The 17,864-nt window shown below is 42.8% G+C and overlaps 1 protein-coding gene across 2 annotated transcripts in view; it reads left to right on the top strand.

Annotated features, from left to right (window-relative positions):
- Positions 1 to 17,864, top strand: part of ncanb (neurocan b) — a 204,089-nt gene that overhangs the window by 66,759 nt on the left and 119,466 nt on the right. For both annotated transcript variants that reach the window (XM_085773893.1, XM_085773892.1), the window contains one exon: positions 17,584 to 17,666. In XM_085773893.1, the coding sequence (XP_085630019.1) occupies positions 17,594 to 17,666 (73 nt within the window). In that variant the 5' untranslated portion in view covers positions 17,584 to 17,593. The remainder of the gene's footprint in view (positions 1 to 17,583; positions 17,667 to 17,864) is intronic.

The following is a 17,864-nucleotide window of genomic DNA, read 5'->3' as shown; positions in this document are numbered from 1 at the left end:
ATAGCCTATATATTAGTGAGAAATGAACGAGGAGGAGGGGGAAAAAAGACGTGTAAACGGCTTATGATTTGTACCCGTTTACATGTGTAGATGTTGACACCTAGTCTGGTGCGCTAAAAAAAAAAAGAAAAAAAGGACGGCACAGCAAAAAACAAACAAAAAAACATAATCATTCTCTCAGGATGAAGAAGTTTAAAAAAAAAAAAAAGATCCTTAACGGCGACGGGTGCGTCCTCTCCAGCATCTGTTCCACTGACCAGATATCAAGGAGGCAGCGTGTCTATCTGTGCTCCATGTTGACCCACGGCTCATTGTTGATAATTTCCACATTTTCTGACAACAACGGAAGCCTGTTGAATCCAAAAAGGCGCTTGGATTTTGCATTTGGTTCGGGAAAGGTTTGGTTTGCATTCACACTGTACGCGAACCGCACCAGGGTTCGTTTGGGACTCTGGTGCGGATCAAACAAGTGGACCGAGTCCCAGCTGCAGAGGTGGTCTCGGTCCACTTGTTTGATCCGCACCAGAGTCCGCTGGTTTGTATTCACACCTCCCCAAAAAGTCCGCACCAGAGGAAAAGTCCGTTTTAAGCGGACCAAACGGGCCTGGTGTGAATACGCCCGTAAAGTAGTTCACTCACAGCTAAAACAAGAGCAGAGCTGTAACTCAAGAATCACCTCACAATTATTAATTAACCTACATTTTGGGGCAGTTGCTCCTCCCAAAATGCATGTAGGACAGGTCTGAACTTCATTTTCATTCCTATTTTGAGCCAATAAACACATCACTTTCAACATTATCATGTTTCTGTCAGGACCACTATGTCAAAATAATATTTATTTACTTGCACAAGTTTAATTTGGCGGTATGGTACTGTTCTGGGACCCCCTGCTCTTCCACGCGCTTGCGTGGAAAGCCTGAGGCAGGAAGAGCACCTTCCTGCCCTTCACGAGCCATCATGAACGGCATAAGCAGGAAGCGCAGCAGCAAAGAAAACCCAGACAGAGCAGAGCAACCAACAAGATACAATGACAGGAGGAGCTGGGGTGGAGGTGGGTTGCAAAAAAGGCGGCAGAGGAAGCAGCAGCAGCAAGGGAGGTGACGTCGGACTAGAGCAGTTTAAATAGCGCGCTCTGAATGCAATTCCCCAATAGGAAGCAGCCACGGAGAGTCAGCTGAGCCATCAGCTGATCTGCACAGGTGATGACAGTTACGCTGTGCTGATTAGAGCTTGACGTCATGGCCTGCCAGAACTAACGCTACGCTTAATTCTTGCTAGAATAAAAATGGCAATATCATTTTTTAAATGTAGTGTCCCACTGTGATGTAATAGTTATTGTCCAAAAGAAAAGAATAGATAAGTAAGTCAGTGAATTAAATTAAATACACTGATATAGAATCAAGGGCATTTAACCTTTAGTTCCAGTGCAGTTTTTCAAACACTATTTTCTCCAGTTTCTTGAAATTCCACTCCCTTATGTATATCCACCATTTGGTAGCTTTTTTTGCATTTTGTGTTGAACTATTGTAAATGTCACTGCTCACTCACTAATCTCACAAATCAATTACTAATCTCTCTGTCATTCTCCTGTCTGTTCAGCTGTCTGTCAGGAACCGTACTCATCTACTTCTCCCCTTTTGTTCCATTTACAGACTCAGATAACCTCCACTTCACCTTTATACTGCTAAAATCCTCCAGTCACAACTTGGTGCATATGCTGTCACACATATCCCATGAATAATGGGATCAAGCCAATATGAATAGTGTAGAGTAAATTATGTGGTTCTACTGTCGACATAATCGTTTTATATCATTTTGAATGAAAATCTAAATGAAACTTAATTTTAACATCTGTCAAGCCTTCATATTACCTATTTAGAATTAATCTCCCACTTCTCAATTGTTTCTGCGTTGAGAGGAAAAAGTTTAGATTAGTTGAATGCTAGTGTGCCACTATAATGAATGAGTATTTTCATCCGACTGTCAGACACATTAATTTTTCAGACGTGGTGGGTATATTCTTAAACATACATTCTTACATGTTTTATGCCTCTACAGTTTGCTGTCTTCACTTTACTGTCTCCGTTTCAATCTAGTACATAATTGTTTTGATGATGTACGTAGCTGGAGCTCAACAGATGGCTGAGCTGACTGTCAACACTGTGGTCCAAGCCGTGAACAGTCATGATCCCCAGATGGTGAACCTCTCTGGTTTTTGAACCCTTGACTTCCTCAGTGCAAACATTAGGTTTAGGTTGTTTAAGACAGAAATATCTCAAAACAGATGAAGTAGTGCTGGGCTGTGAACACATTTTCATGTCAGTACAGTATACATCCACAGTCATAGTGACACACACTGGACCAAAGAACTTTTTTTCCCCCCTGAAACACAATCAGTGGAAATTAAGTGGCTGTAAAACTAGGAATTTATTTTTTCTCTCCATTTGCTCTAATAACATAGTTTAGAGGAGCTAAAGGAGCCAGCTAGCCAGAGGCTTGGCTTGGCCAGTAGCTCAATCTGTGCGGCCAAAACCACAGCGGTGTGGAAATATGGTGGACAGGTTGCAGTGTATGTGTCAAGTGAGAACTATCAAGGGATAATGAGTGGATGCTGAAACATAATGACTTTGTAATGTAATTGTTTTGTTTATGATACTTGCAAAATGAATGACATTCAGTCTCAGTTGGGCTTTGTGATTAATGCTAATTAGCAAAAGTTACCGTGCCAATTCAGTAAACCCTGAAGCCTCTGTTTTCTCTTTACTGCCTTTATTTTAAACCAACATTTTAACCAAACATGTTATTTTTTCCAACAACAAAATGCATACATATTTTGTGGCTACCCTGGAGCCAGTGTGAAAGCCCTTAGCTGTCAGTCAACCAGCAGCTGTTACACTGAAGCTAACAGGACACAGTCCAGTCCGTCTGACTGGCTGCATCTCATGTGGCCAGAGCACTGGATGAGACTTAACACATATACACAGATACCCTCGGTGTGAACACGATGCAAATAAACCATCTGTCTGTGTGCATCCTGGTGATTTGATGATTTGGTTGTGTGTGTGTACACATTTGTGTGTGTGTCGTCTTATGTAGGTGCCTCAGATGGATGTCTGTATCTGGCAGCCAGTGACACTGTGATAGTGATGAGATGCAGACTGATTTAACTGTCCATCAAAGCAGCAGATTCCCCCCCCTACCACTGGACCCTTATGTGTCTCTGTGTGTGTTTGCATGTGTTTGTTAAGGACATAGAAGGCATGGATGCATGCCTCTCAGTGTGTAGCCTGTTTATGAGATGATTTAAAAACATACACATGGATTGGATGGAATTGGGAACTTGACTAGCAGAGATATTGGGTGGGAGAGTTAAAACACACACACACACACTTGGTGTTAGGCCTGGGACGATAATCAATAAATCAATTAATCGCACGATAAATGAAAATGAACTCTGTTTTCCTCATTTCCTGCCTCCAAACAGGCTGGATGACAAGAGGCTTCACTCTGTGCATCGGTCTCAGCACCTGGGCTGTTTGTTCCACAGCGGAATGAACCCTCTTGTCAGTCATCCAGTATCTTTTTTTCCCAGAATGCATTTCGCTGCAACCGGCAGCGATAGTGGTAAAGCCAGAAAAGCTAAGCAGCTAAAAGCTTTTTTATATTCTCGCTGCAGCGCTGTTAATGCGTCACTTTTTAAAGTTTTAATATTTTTTCATGTGAGAAAGTCACAGTGAAAATCCCCAGTCTGTGGTCAGTTTATCCAGATACTGCCTGTCAGGAGATTTCCTCCAACGTTTTTGTGCAGAGCCACTGTGGAGCGCCTTGTCCCAGAGGCAGCAGCCGGTCTGCTGAGCTAATGGGCCGGTCAACCTCCGTCGTCATCCCGGGGGTAGAAAACGAGCCGAGTAATGTTTTTAGAGGTTTACCGCCGGCTTGTTAAATACTTTTTAGGAGATAAATGCTGGTCTCCTTGATGAAATCTAACATCTGTGGCAGTCACATTAATTTGTTTGAATGACAAGTGAAGCTTCAGGTGTGTATTGGACAGAAGCTGCGCTGCAATGTTTATTCTTTTTTGTTTGTTTTATTTATTTAGGATATATTATATAAGTTCTTGACATTGCAGTTACAATGGTAAAAAAAAAGTGAAAAAAAAAGAAGTTTATTGCTAAGTCTACTTGCATTATTATGAAATATTATTATTACATTAGTGGTTAATTTGTTTTCAAAAAATGTTGACAATAAGGTTATTTATCGGCAATAATTTGTGGGACAATATCGTCCAGCAAAATTTGTTACCGTCACAGGCCTACTTGGTGTCATGTACTGTAGGGGGATCTCCGAATATATCTCTAATTTTTCGTCCATCTCCCTCACCGCTTTTTTTTTGACCCCTCACCCCTCCTCCCTCCTCCCTCCTGCCTCCTTTGCCAGGCTGCTTCTCAACTTCCTTGGGAAAAAACAGGAGAAGATTAGATGAGTTCCCTAAACGACAGGCAGCCTCATCCCTCTGTTAATTAGTCTGGTCTCTCAGTGTGACTGGATGTCATGACAAGGGAGGTGGAGGAATGAGGAGAGGGAGGAGACGTGGCAGGAAGAGGATGGAGTATTCGCTGTTTTTAGCTCATGCATTATATATTCCCATTAGATGGCTTTGTGACTTGACGTGCACAGCAGAAATGGCTGTCATAGATGTTACCCTTCTTGTCAGGGTTTATCGGTCCATCATCATGAATCATCTTGCACATGGATGAAAATGTAATTCAAGACTGCATTTCTTCAAGATCCAAAATGTGAATCTTATTAATGTTATCATCATGACACAATATCACCACTTATTTACTCATCAACAACAAGTACCTATGTCGCTGCAAGTGAATGTGAATCCACTTGTGAATGTGAAATTGGCTCTGCACATTTGTGCGCTGCTTCTTGAGATTTAAGAAACTATTGATGAACTTGAGAACTGTGATGAGGAAAAAACACTTTATCCACTTTACAGTAATCAAAAGTTTACATACAAACATTCATTGCAGACAGTGGTTTATTTTGTGTTTAGTTTCAACCTCCAACCTCTAGAAGACAATGCTTCGAAGAATCATCAGCCATTTAACTCTACGACTTTGTAAACAATCTTAACTGAAACAGGAAGTGGCACAAGAGGACACTGCTGACTTCACCATTGGAAAATAGTTGTCCAACAATGTTACCACAGATGGCTCAATCTGAAAGAGTTAAACCAGCTCCTACAGTTTATCTTGGAGGTTGCTAACTCGGAGGTTGCTCTACAGCTTGTTACGGTGAAGTGCAACATCCAGTGTCACTTTGGGATCCATTATAAAGAAGGCACTAAGGAGATGGACAAGGGCCATGCCATTTGCAAAATGTGCCTTACCGAAGTTCAATACTCAGGGGACACAATGAATCTAAGAGAACACTTAGCCAGTCTGATGTACAGATAAAGGAACAGCATAAAGCTAAACAAGTGGATCCCTCTCAGCTCCCTCCAGAACAACACACTCACATACTGCAGTTAACATCGACCTCAACTCATGTACCCAAAATAACTCAACTTTATTTCATTTGCAAAGGGTCTTCAGCAGTTCCCCATTTAGGCTCTGTTTGGGCAGCCTGCCCAGGTTGATCAAATCACTCTGTTTTCAACACAGATAAATCTTATAGTCGTAGCTTTATGCCACTTTTTTCAGATTAATTAACTTTTAGCCCCCAGAGTTTGAATTGTGTTCACTGCAGCAACTGAGTGGTGACTAGCATCCCTGTTCACAGCCATCTAATTATTGTAGTATGTAAACTTGTAAAGGGTAGGCATCTATATAAAGGGTAGGCATCTATAAGCTAAATAACTTCAGCCTACACCTTTTCAATCTATTTATGAACTAGTTGAACGAATGATAGTATTATGGAAGGTGGACTGGTCACTGCGCAGCAACTGTCCGCCAGCTTTTTCTCATGGCTCATTCATGTGAAAGAAAACACGTAACATCATAATAACTCAGCCAGCATCAAGCTTAGAGGTACAGTACATTGCCAGAGGGAGGAGAGACACTTTAAAGCAGTACTAAAGAACTTTCAATATTGGTTGAGTTTGGCGGTGCCAGTGGCCCAAAGCATTTCCCATGAGCACCAGCACATAGCGCTGTAAAAATTCTGATCTCCCGGTGCATGGAAATTAACAGAAGACGTCCAAACTAAGTTCTGTTACCAGCGGATAATTTCACAGTAAACACGCATACACAATACGACGGGAACGTACCACATTGCTGCTCCCTCCTCGTCGTGACTCGCAAAAGTGAAAGTGAAACTTAAGTGAGAGCCGGTGTCCTACCATGCTCCTCAAAGCTGCTTAGTGCCAGTGAAGGCGATACAGACCATAATGATACAGACCCCCTCAGGCCATGACAGAGGTGTCATTCAACCTGTTGTAAGTCGATGTACCATCACAAAAGTTATGAAAATATTATATGAAGGTTGAAAAGTTACATAGTGTTGCTTTAATGTTGCATTCATGATGATTGGATGCTGTTTTTACAGGATTGTCCCTCCCACAGGTTGCAATTGGAGTGTGAAGAGTATTTAAAACAGTTTTGTAAAAAATGCTCCAGAATAGGATCTTCAACCCTACCTTTAATTAGGGACTCCTGTGAATCACATCTACAAGAAATAGCCCTAGTTATATAGTTCAGTCTCTGCATATTTAATTGAGATGTGCAGTTTTGCCTAAAGGTCCAGTGTTTAATATGGGGGTAAAACTGTGATATCTAGCGTTCAGATTCTAGTTTGCAGTGCACTTACTCACTTACTCACTCGCACTCACCTTAACACAACATAAACACTTAAAATCGTTTGTGGATAAAGGGATATTTGTGGATAATGGTACACATTTGTGGATTGTTGTATGTGGGTTACAAACAATAAAGCCCAATAAAAACCTCAATAGATAGTGTGGATTCACTGACCGACTCGCAGGCCTTTGCCCCAGCATGATTCAGTGTCCCTGCACCACTGACTTTGATTAACTTTACAGCCTGCAGTCAACAGCAAGGATTTAGTGAATGCCATATGTCCCTGGATCCTGTCGACAGACATTAAAGAGACATTAAAGCAAAGTGAGAGAGAGGATGGAAATACAGAGACGTACAGGCTGGAGTAGAGCGACAGAGGAAAGAAACAATGTTAGAGAAGAGAGAATAAGAGTGTGAGAGAGGAGCAGAGAGGAGAAGCCTGGCAGCCGTCCCAGTGAAATATGTCGCACTAGCAGTCCTGCTGCGATAAACTGATAAAATCCTTTCACCACGACCTATACAGCTGCAGAGTATATGGTGAAGACTGTGTGTGTGTGTGTGTGTGTGTGTGTATTGTCCCAGAAGAATGTGGCTCACACATACAGTAGGAGTGGTCACTCTGACTGGAGGAGCCTTACTACAACAGGGTATAATAGCCAACCCATAAAGGCATAGAAATAAAAAAAAGGATTATGTATCATTATCTTCACACTTCATTGTGTATAACACTGCCCGTGTGTGTGTGTGTGTGTGTGTTTGTATGTGCTACAGTGTGTGAAATAGTATATTGATGAAGAAACAACCATGACACAGACAGTAATATAGTGTGTCATCCAACTGTCAGGCCCTGCTATCTGTCCAGCCTTAACACAGATGGGTGAAGGAGATTTGACTATTTAGTTACAGTGTACTCAATCATTTTATTCAAGTGTATGGGATTTTTTTTTTTACAGCGTCATTACATCACATCCTGCTTTGTTTTTGTTTATAAAAAACAACACTTGTTTAAAAGATAAAAACTTTCATGATAATTTGACAGATATTAAGGGTTAGTTTGGGTTTTTGACATGTGAGGTAGTCATGCATGGATGGTACATAACCAGTAATCAGTGAACCCTCAGTTAGGAGCGCTGACAGGGAGCAGCAGCAGTCTGCCAGAGCGTTGTGTTGCTGTGCACAGGACCGTGAGTAAAAATTGGGGTTTAGACACTTTAAAAAAGCCCACTGAAACAATCCATTGTTTAAATATTTTAACATTCGCTCCAAGAAGAATATTTTCAGCAGTTCAGCTTCCCCCTAACTTAACTTTGGCGCCACATATTTCCAACCGCTGAACAATACCTGCAAGTGCACCTACTGAGCATGCTGCATCAGGTCAGCTGCAGTTAATCAGAAAAAAATACATCTGATTTCTTCTTCAATTCTGATTGGCTGTCTGACTTGCTAAGCTGTGGTGTAATACAGTGCAGTACTATACTATACCTGTGCTCCAGGTCGACTCCTGACAGGGAGTGTGCTGATTAGAATCTGCTGCCGGTAATGTGGCGTATACGCATGACTAGCCCACACAACACCACATCAAAAAACCCAACTATTGTTTTTAAGGTTAACATTTCATTAAGAACAAAGTTGATTTCAAACAAAAGTAGTCAAAAATATTCACAGGCTCTGTGTTTTTACTGTTGCAAATCCAATAACTTGAAACAAGCAATCGGAGGGTGTCACCTTAAACTCAAGAAGATTGTAATGAGCACTTTTTGACTTGAAGAATTTAATGGCAGTTTATTAAAGGGATAGTTCACCCAAAATTCAAATTTCACTCATTACAGTATCTACTCACCCTCATGTGGACTAAGGGCTGGGAGAAGTTTCAGAGTCCTCCGTGGCTTCTCTGAGTTACAGCGGGGCTCCGTGCAGCACTGCATGTCCATATGATGGTTGCGAACAGAGCTCACTTTTCTTCGTCCAAAAAGACACACCAAAAAACATCCAAATACCTCCATGCTGCTCGTCTGTAATGTCCCTCTTGTATTGAAGCCCCAACATGAGAAATTGTTCTGAAAAAAATTAAATAAGTCTATGTTTCAAGCTTGTTTGTAGCGGAAGCTCCTCTTCCTGGTCTGTCCAAATCTTGCGCGATTTGCGCCGGTGTCAGTGCGATTACTGACGCCAGCGCAAATCGCGCGAGATTTGGACGGACTGTAACTCAGAGAAGCCACGGAGGACTCTGAAACTTCTCCCAGCCCTTAGTCGACATGAGGGTGAGTAGATAATGAGTGAAATTTGAATTTTGGGTGAACTATCCCTTTAAGAACAAAGTTGTTGATTTCAAACAAAAGTAGTCACAAACATTCACAGGCTCTCTGTTTTTAATGTTGCAAATCCAATAACTTGAAACAAGCAATCAGAGGATGTCACCTTAAACTCAAGAAGATTGTAATGCGCACTTTTTGACTTGCTTTTTCACATTGAAGAATTTAATGGCAGTTTATTAAAGCAGATATCAGTGGAATGTTTTTGTTAATATAAGTCCTAAATAGTCCTATTTTCCGTCAGCAATCACTTACATGAAGTATTTCAGCCTAAACACGAGTCTCTCCGTCACTCTGCTCTGCTGTAACCCGAGGAGAAAATTTTCCTTGTGGGATACAAGTGTTATCCAATGAGGGGAGAGAACGGCATGAAGGGCTGTGTGTGCAGCCAAGGGATGCGCGTGAATGTGGTGACGTAGCACGAGGACCAATTGATGCCTGACAAGGGCGGGGGCTGCTAACTCATGGTGCGTTCAAGGAAACTCGTACTTTGTGTTTTTCCTTCCTGTGAAGTCATACCAGTTCGATCTGGTACGAGTTCACGGGTCGGAAGTTACGAGTGGCCGTTATAGGGAACTTTCACAGACAACAGGACGGTAAAAACACGAGCTACGGGTTACCTGGAACGCTACCAAGTCGTAGTTGTGACTTGAAGCTGTAACTTACGGTTTCAAAAGCCTGCCTTGAACACAGCATTAGCCGAAACGGCCGTGCCGCTGTTATCTGCTTTAAAGACCACTCAAAACAACACATGAGGCAAAAAGCAACCTGTGTCCACATTTGTCCCTCATTCACACCAGCGGTTTTTGCCGCTTTGCGTTTTTTAAACTCTTGTGTACATGGTGTTGAAACTGTTTTTTCCCTGTACCTTCATCTCAAGCCACATTTATATTCCAGGCGTCGACGAGCAGGCAGCCAAGGGGACCTTGATGTGCCCAGAACAAGTTTAACATTTGCCACTGTATAAAGTGGCTTTGCAGTCCAGCAAATGAGAAGTCTCAGACATTTGAAAATTGCCTGGCCACCCTTTCTGCACGTAAAAAGCTTTCTGTCACCTCATTTTTCAGGAGAATCTCTCTCTCCGTCCCTCCCTCTCTCCATCCCTGTACCTTTCCCCTTCTCCTCTCTGTTCTCTACACTGTGTCTTCTTTTTTTCCATATCTTTCCCTTCTCCCCCTCTCTCTCCCACTCCCTCCACTTCTCACTCTTGCTCCTTTTTATTCACATGTACCAGATGAGCTCGTCGTCTCAGGCCACAGAGAGCGAGGTAATATGTTTTTAATGAAACAAATGGCTGATATTCTGCTTCCAGCTGAACTCCTTAACAGGGCGGCTGCCTTTGTTGGCTTCTGGCTGGTGGCTAGCTGCATGGTATGAGTAATGGAGACCTGGGTGGCTTTCAGCTGTAAGTAATAGGTTTCTATATAGTTCTGGGCAGCCCTGAAGCCTATTCCCACTCTGCACCACCAGGGTGCTCAGCAATGTCACCCCATCTTTGAGTGGTAGAGCCTGGTCAGTGTTGTGTGGTGCGCAGCCTCTCTCTCTCTCTCTCCCTTATCTCTCCTTTGACTTCTGAACCATCACGCTCATTTAAAATTGAAAAGTAAATAAACACGCACATCAAGCCGACCACAGGCACTTAATAAAAGCACCCACTGCACTGTGTGTGGGTTTGGATATGAGAACGCCGAGCGGTGAAACACTTCACTGTAATTGACAGCGCTTTTCAGCTCCATAGCGATAACGCTGGAACAAGCACAGTCTCATCCCTGCTTTTTCATTCCCTCTTCCTTCCTTTCATCCCTCCGTCCCTCCTTGGCCAGCTCCTGATTAACTGCAGCTTTTCATGTGAGCACAAGGAGCTCCTCATTTATGCACAGCAGGGCTTATTAATAGTAATCTGCACTTGGATATCACCTTTCAAAATGACAATGGCGGAGCACTTTTTTACGTAACATGAAAATACACCAGTTGCAGTTGAATAAAGAAAAAGTCAACAATAAGGAAATAATGGCACCATGGCGATGAAATAGAAGCAAAAATCGTATGCAATGAAATCAGTGTTAATGAGAGTACCACCCCTCTACGAAGTGCAGTCAAGTGTGTCTCGAGTTGAGCTGTACGCACAGATGTATGCGCTAATGAGTTTACATCATGTGCACGCATGCATGTGTGTGTCTGAGTGTGTGTCCCGGCACTCACGGAAGCATCTGTCCGTGCCATTCACACTTCATTCCCACTCCAAACGCCCAGGTACATTTGCATTCCCATAGGTATTTTGTACATTGCATATTCAATGTTCATAATATTGCAGACTTCATTATAATGCAGAGCTGTTGCAAGTTCTCCTCCCTCATAACCTGCGTCTTTTTCTGCCTCTCCGGCAGTAAGGAAAATGTTATTGCCTGAGCGTGCACTTTGTGTGTGTGTGTTTGTGTGTGTGATGGAATGAAACTGTCTCTGGCTTGCTCTATGTGTCTAAGCCCATATGGTGGGCTCTGAATCGGATGGCAATTTCTTCTTTTTTTGGGGGGGGAGCCCTGCCATTTTCCCTCACACTGGTCTAGCAGCTCCCAATCCCTTCCAAGCGTGTACATACAGCGACAGGCGTCAGGGGGAAATTTATGGCTGCATGAGATTCTGGTCCCTCCTCACCAACCCCATCAGCTCACCCCCCCTCTTCCACTTCTTCTTTCTTTTATCGTCTTTCTCTGAGTATCTCTCGCCACCTGTTTCCTTTCCCCCTTTCACCACCTCTGTCTTTTCCATGTCCATCTCTCATCTCATCCTTTCCCCCTCTTTCTATCAGTGGATGGTAATTGAGCAGTTCAGTGAAATAGCAGTGATTCATCTGAATTGTCTCCTGCACAGTGTGTTCTGTTCTGGCCCACAGCTTTTTTTGGTGGTGGTGGTGTGGGGAGGGGGAGGGGGGTAAGTTGAGGTGTCCTGCTGTTCCAGCTGGAATATACTGTAGCTGCCCACTCAGCCATTGTTTTCATTTAGGTGCTTTTAAACTGTAACTCCAAAGTAACAAAAGAAACCACCCCGAGGATGCAGCATGGTGCAGGAGAGGTGCAGACAGAGCCAGCCCTGTTTGTGCTGAAAATGTGAAGCACTAAAGCCATTTATGTATGACACAGTGTGACAGGTTGCTAAAACCTCAGTAATATCCTCTTGGAAGGAGAACAGTCTTTTGTCACTCGAAGGGTTGCCTCATTTTTCACTCTAAGGGACTTAAGCTCAAACACTGATGGGACTAACTCCCCCTGTGGAACCGGTACAGTAGTGTTGTGTGTATGCATGTGTGCATGTGTGCTGCAGGAACAACAGCAGTGTGCGCCAATGAAGTGACAGACAGGCAGCGGGAGTGATTAATGAGTCCTCGTAATAAAGTACCATGGAGGGGAGAGAGTGACAGAACAATTTGAGAGATGGAAAGAAAGGAAAGGAAAAGGGAGAACAAACACGTAAAAAATTACATGGATACACATGGTGGCAGACATAGATTAGCAGGTAGATTTATCCAAATAAAGATTGGCAGAATAAGGTAGAAGGTGAGATTAAGATGGAACGACAGACTTCTCCAAGAAAGGCTGAGGTTGTCCCTGTAATGGTCTTTTACCGAGACAGAAAACAAAGTGCGACAGCTCGGGTCTGTATTTTTCTACAGTGTGTCTGTCTTTCTTGTCTGCCTGTCTGTCTGCGTCCTGCAGGTCTGTCTGTTATATCTACAGTATCTGTGACAGGCTGGATAGGGAACAGTGCACTTGTCTGACATGTTGAGCTCTGGCTGGATCTTTGCAGCTGGTAGTACACACAGCAGGAGAGTGTTCATGTATACCACTTTCAGTAGGAGATCCCTCATCTAGCTATGTGAGAGTTACGTACCGCTAGTTCATGAAACAGCGCTAAAGGGTTGAAGCCTGGGCCTCTGTTCAGAACCGCCTACCACATACTCAGTGTTTCCCACAGTATGGCAAGGACAATGTGGGGGGGGGGTTGTATCGTCCGGAGGGGGGGGGTTGCGATCATAATGTCCAACGATGGGGGGGGGGGGGGGGTTGTATCGTCCGGAGGGGGGGGTTGCGATCATAATGTCCAACGATGGGGGGGGGGGGGGGCTGGGTGGCGCGATCGGACCCTACAAGTTTCGTTTTTACCGTGCACTACTGTCATGCATGTGCGCTTCTCTGTGTGTGTGAACGCCAATAACGGAGAAACAGCGCTATGCAAAGTTGAATGTACGGAACACTGCAAATACTCAAAATCTTACCAAGAATATTTGTCTTATTTCCAGTCAAAACAATCTCATTCTACTTAAAATGAGACTCATCACATTAAAAAGCCGCTTGTTTTAGACACTTTTTACTTTTTTCAAGCATATTTTTTTACTTCTTTCAAGCATATTTTCACTTGAAATAAGTAGAAAAATCTGACAGTGGAGCAAGTTTTTCTTTCTTATTACAAACACAAAAACCGGGCTTTGACTGGCAGATTTTTCTACTTATTTCAGTTGAAAATTAGTTTGAAACAAGTGAAAATTATCTAAAAACAAGTAAATTTTTAGGTGATGAGTCTTATTTTAAGTGGAAAGAGATTAGTTTTGACTAAAATTGAGACATTTTGACAAGAAATAAGACAAATATTCATGGAAAGATTTTGAGTTTTTGCAGTGAACGATGCATTGGTCGAGCCAAAAGTCGAAAGATCTATTCATGGCGGTCATAATTCATTTGTGGCGGCCGGGCCGTCGCAAATAAATGAATGTGTGGGAAACACTGCATACTCAGTGAGTATGTACTGTACTGCACACCACCTACTGAATGAATGATTAGATGTGCCATTATCCAACTGATTGTTCATCCTGCACTATGTCTCCCAAATTGCAGGGACAGGGACTCCTGAGATTTTGAGGCAGGCTAAAGGCTCCTGTCATTTTTACTCATGAAGCTGTCACTATGTCACTTTATTAAGTTTGATTTTTTTTTCTGCAAAGTTTAGGGGAGAGCTGTTGCCCGTGCTTATTGTGCCTGAACATCCTGAGTCCAGAGCAACATTTTATGTTATTCAAATATCACGTGACCTCATCAGTCAACATTAAATTATTGCAGTTTGGTCACTCACTTTCTTCTGTCTTGGAGCCTGTCATTGTCTGCAGAGGTTTTATGAATGCATCAAGGGGCGGTTGAGTAAACTGATGTTTAATACTGGTAATCTAGTTCATATCGGGGCTTGTTTCTGCACACACAAAACCCATATACTTGGTAGTTGGAACACACCACAGGCTCATTTGGATGTCATGCTTAGTATGAGTGTTATGTTAGTAGGCGGCCCCAAACACAGCCTGTGACAGTTGACAGTTTACTAATCCCCGACACTGTAGTGACTGTTGCTGCGTCTGTCAAATTTTCTCTCATACAGCACATACGCATTTTCCACTGATAACACGGGGAAATCTAGCCCTAAAACTCCTCATAATTAGGTCTCAAATTTAAAATATTTATAATATTCATCCTGCCTCTTCTCTCACCAAGCCGTGGATGTGCAGGGCTTTGTGCCTGAAGCTGACGTTTGACACTACAGTTACAGTATGTAGGTGTGTGATGTCAGGGAGGAGAGTCAGCGTGTGGCTGCTTGAGCATGCGTAGGCCCACCCACACACACATGTACACACTTATGAAACTTTGTCCTAGAGTTTCTGTTATTGTTAATGTGGACATTCAGGGAAGAGACACAAATGCATCACAAAGGGAACGAAGGGCACAGCCTTAAAACGAACCTGTGTTGTTCTCCTGTAGACATACTGAAATAAAATGAAGAATAATTCATTCAACTGTTGCGTCTTTGTGTTAGCTAAAGAAAATGCCATGTGAAATTGAAGAGGTGGCAAGAGAAAACACTCGGTGGGGAAACAAAGGAGAAGCAGCTTAAGTGCGCTAGAGAGCTGATGGGAGGAGAAAATAAAAGGAAGAACATAATAGCATGGTCACAGTAAACATGGCTCTGACCCTGAGAGCACACACAAGGAGCTGCTATTTATGAACTGAAGAGTGGAAAAGGAGAGAAAGGTTATGAACCAGTTATAAAAGCACGAAAGGAGAGAAAATCTAGTTTGGACCACAAAATCAAACTGTGGCTCGTTTCACTTAAATTAGAGTCTCTTACTTTCTACTTCGGTGTGGTTTGGACTGTAGAATAAGAAAAAGCCACGGCAGCAGTCCACCAGACTTCTTGTGTGCACACTTTTAATTGGTGATTTATGGTTATACAGTAAGTTGCAATACAACACGCAAGCAGTTATTTAGCTTCACCTTTAATAAAGCAGATTCTACTTTTTAGTGTGATAGTTTCTTGTGAGTCTTTTCTGCATCTATTAACTAAATATGTTTTTGTGAATTTGATGGTGTGAATCATTTGTCAGAGGCCCAGTTCTATGGTCAAATACTCATGTTTGTCCCCCCTTGTGTGACCAACCACAAGCAACACATTAAAAGGCTTCAGCTTTTACAAATGAACTATTTATTTTTTTATTTTCAATATTTATTTAGTTATCTCAGGGCATGCTGAAATAATTGAGATAAGAGTTAAGTGTCAGTTGGCAGCCTCTCCAGTTGAATTACAGTGCTTGTAAGAAGATAGGTAAAACACACAAAATCACTAAAATGGCTCATTTGCAGAGTAAAGACTGCCGTTATTCAGGATATACTATGATGATCACACTTAAAGGGCAATTTACCACCTGTTGCTGATAATAAAGTCAGGGAGAGTTTGAATGAATGTGTAGTCATGGGATTTTATCTGTTAATCTGCAGACAGACTCTACAACAACAACACAGACAGACCTTTTTGAATCAGCTACGGCTCAGCAGAGGTGTTTGGTATGAGCTCAGTGTTTTTGTCCTTGGCTGCGCCTTTTGAGATTGACTCAGAGCGACCAGCGCTGCTGTAACTGACACTGGCTATCTGTGTCCAGCATCTCCACCACCAGCCACCAAATCCTCCTCCTCCTCCCCCTCCCCCAACTCCCCCGCCTCCCCCCCAAACTACTCACCTGCCCTCAGGCCCCACTTGGCCCGCCACGTCTCCAGAGATGCCACATTCATGATTTATACTCCGGGATTCTCAGGCTTCACGGCAGCGGCCGAGTCGACCCACCTCATTTGATCACTGTCCCCTGGCTCTTGTGACGCACACACATTAGTGTAGATAATAGTCAAATATAGCAAAAGGAATGCACAGAAATGAATTCAGGCTTGTTTCCAGTTCTTGTTTCCTTTCTTGCTCAGGGCTGCTGTGAGCACAGCTACACAGATAAAACTGAAGGGTTGTGAAGACATTTTGTCTGAGAAAACATTACAAAACATACACTGAGATAGTCACTTCAGGACGGCAGTAGCTACTGTATGTGTGAACAAAATTCCCCAATTATTATTATTTCTTTTAATTAACCTACAGTATGCAGACATGCCATAGACGGCTAAAGCCAACCTGGCTCTCAGTGTTTAATGTGAGAGCGTTGATGTTGCTTTGATATTTTTCTGCCCAGCTGGGTTTTCAGCCGTGTGCAACAAGGGAACCCAGAGGTCCATCATGTTAGATTTGGCTCTAAAGCTGTTATCTGGCTGTTCCTATTGCCCGACCGCAACAGTATCTCTTCCCGTTGTGCAGTGTTGTTTTTCTGCACACAGCTGACTTTGTATTCTCTGTTAATCCCACATCACACGTCAAACAAACACACTTTTATTTAGATGATAAACAAGCTTTAGATTTTGTCTCATGTACTGTATTGATGGCAGCACCTGAATCTTTACAATGACAGTACTTCAAGGTTATTTAAACTTATTTTATCACTTGAATAACTTTGAGGCTGGGGGCTCAGCGTTTAGCACTATTGGCTCTGCGTTAGCATAGATTTCAAGCCAGGTGGTTCTGGAGAGCACGAGTATAAAGTGAGCATCTGTGTCTATAAAACAGCCTGGGAAAGTTGCCATTCTAACGCAGTCGGTTTGGTTTTTCCTCTCCGCTCTCCCCCGAGCCTGCTGGAGTAGGTTTTTACTGCTCTGAGATCCCAAATAGAAATAAACTGGTAAGAACAATAGTTAAATGAAGCCATTTAAATTTCATTAGGCACAACAGTTGTCTGTGAAGTATTGAGAAGTGAAAAGATAATACCACATTTCTTTATTACACTTGAAAAAGATTAAACACAATGGTCACATCATGTCAGGTTTATTTATATAGCTCTTAAAAGCCCCTAATCACGGGCTTCAGAGGACTTCAGCACACCCACATTATGAAGGAGTGAACTGACAACCCTCTATCTGAGGAAAAAGGGGGGAAAAGGGAATAACTACCAGTGACTCATCCAAGTGTAGTGTGTTAGAGGAACCTCACAAGGGCAATGAGCTGATTTCAGTTTCCTTTGTGTACTCACACTCTCTCTCTCTCTTCATCTGTGTCTCCAGGTGCAGCAGGATGCAGGGCGTACTGGCTGTGTGTGGACTGCAGCCCCTGCTGGCCCTCCTTCTGCTTCAGACCGCATGCTGTGGTGAGTCCTCATTAAACTGGAGGCAGTCCCCGTCACCTGACCTCCAGTCTACTGTACATAACTCCAAATATTTCCACCAAACATTTCTAGAAGGTATCTCTAATATTTGGAAATGTCTGATGTGCAAACAATGGGTCGTAGTCGTGAAAATTAATCAGAGGTCTGCGGTGAAATTCTCAACTGTGCATCTTGTTCAAC

Source organism: Trachurus japonicus, chromosome 4, assembly GCF_045865225.1.
Source record: "Trachurus japonicus isolate A0001 chromosome 4, Traja_1.0".
Classification (NCBI taxonomy): domain Eukaryota; kingdom Metazoa; phylum Chordata; class Actinopteri; order Carangiformes; family Carangidae; genus Trachurus; species Trachurus japonicus.
The sequence above is the reverse complement of the archived record's forward strand: the minus strand, read 5'-3'. Positions and strand labels throughout refer to the sequence as shown.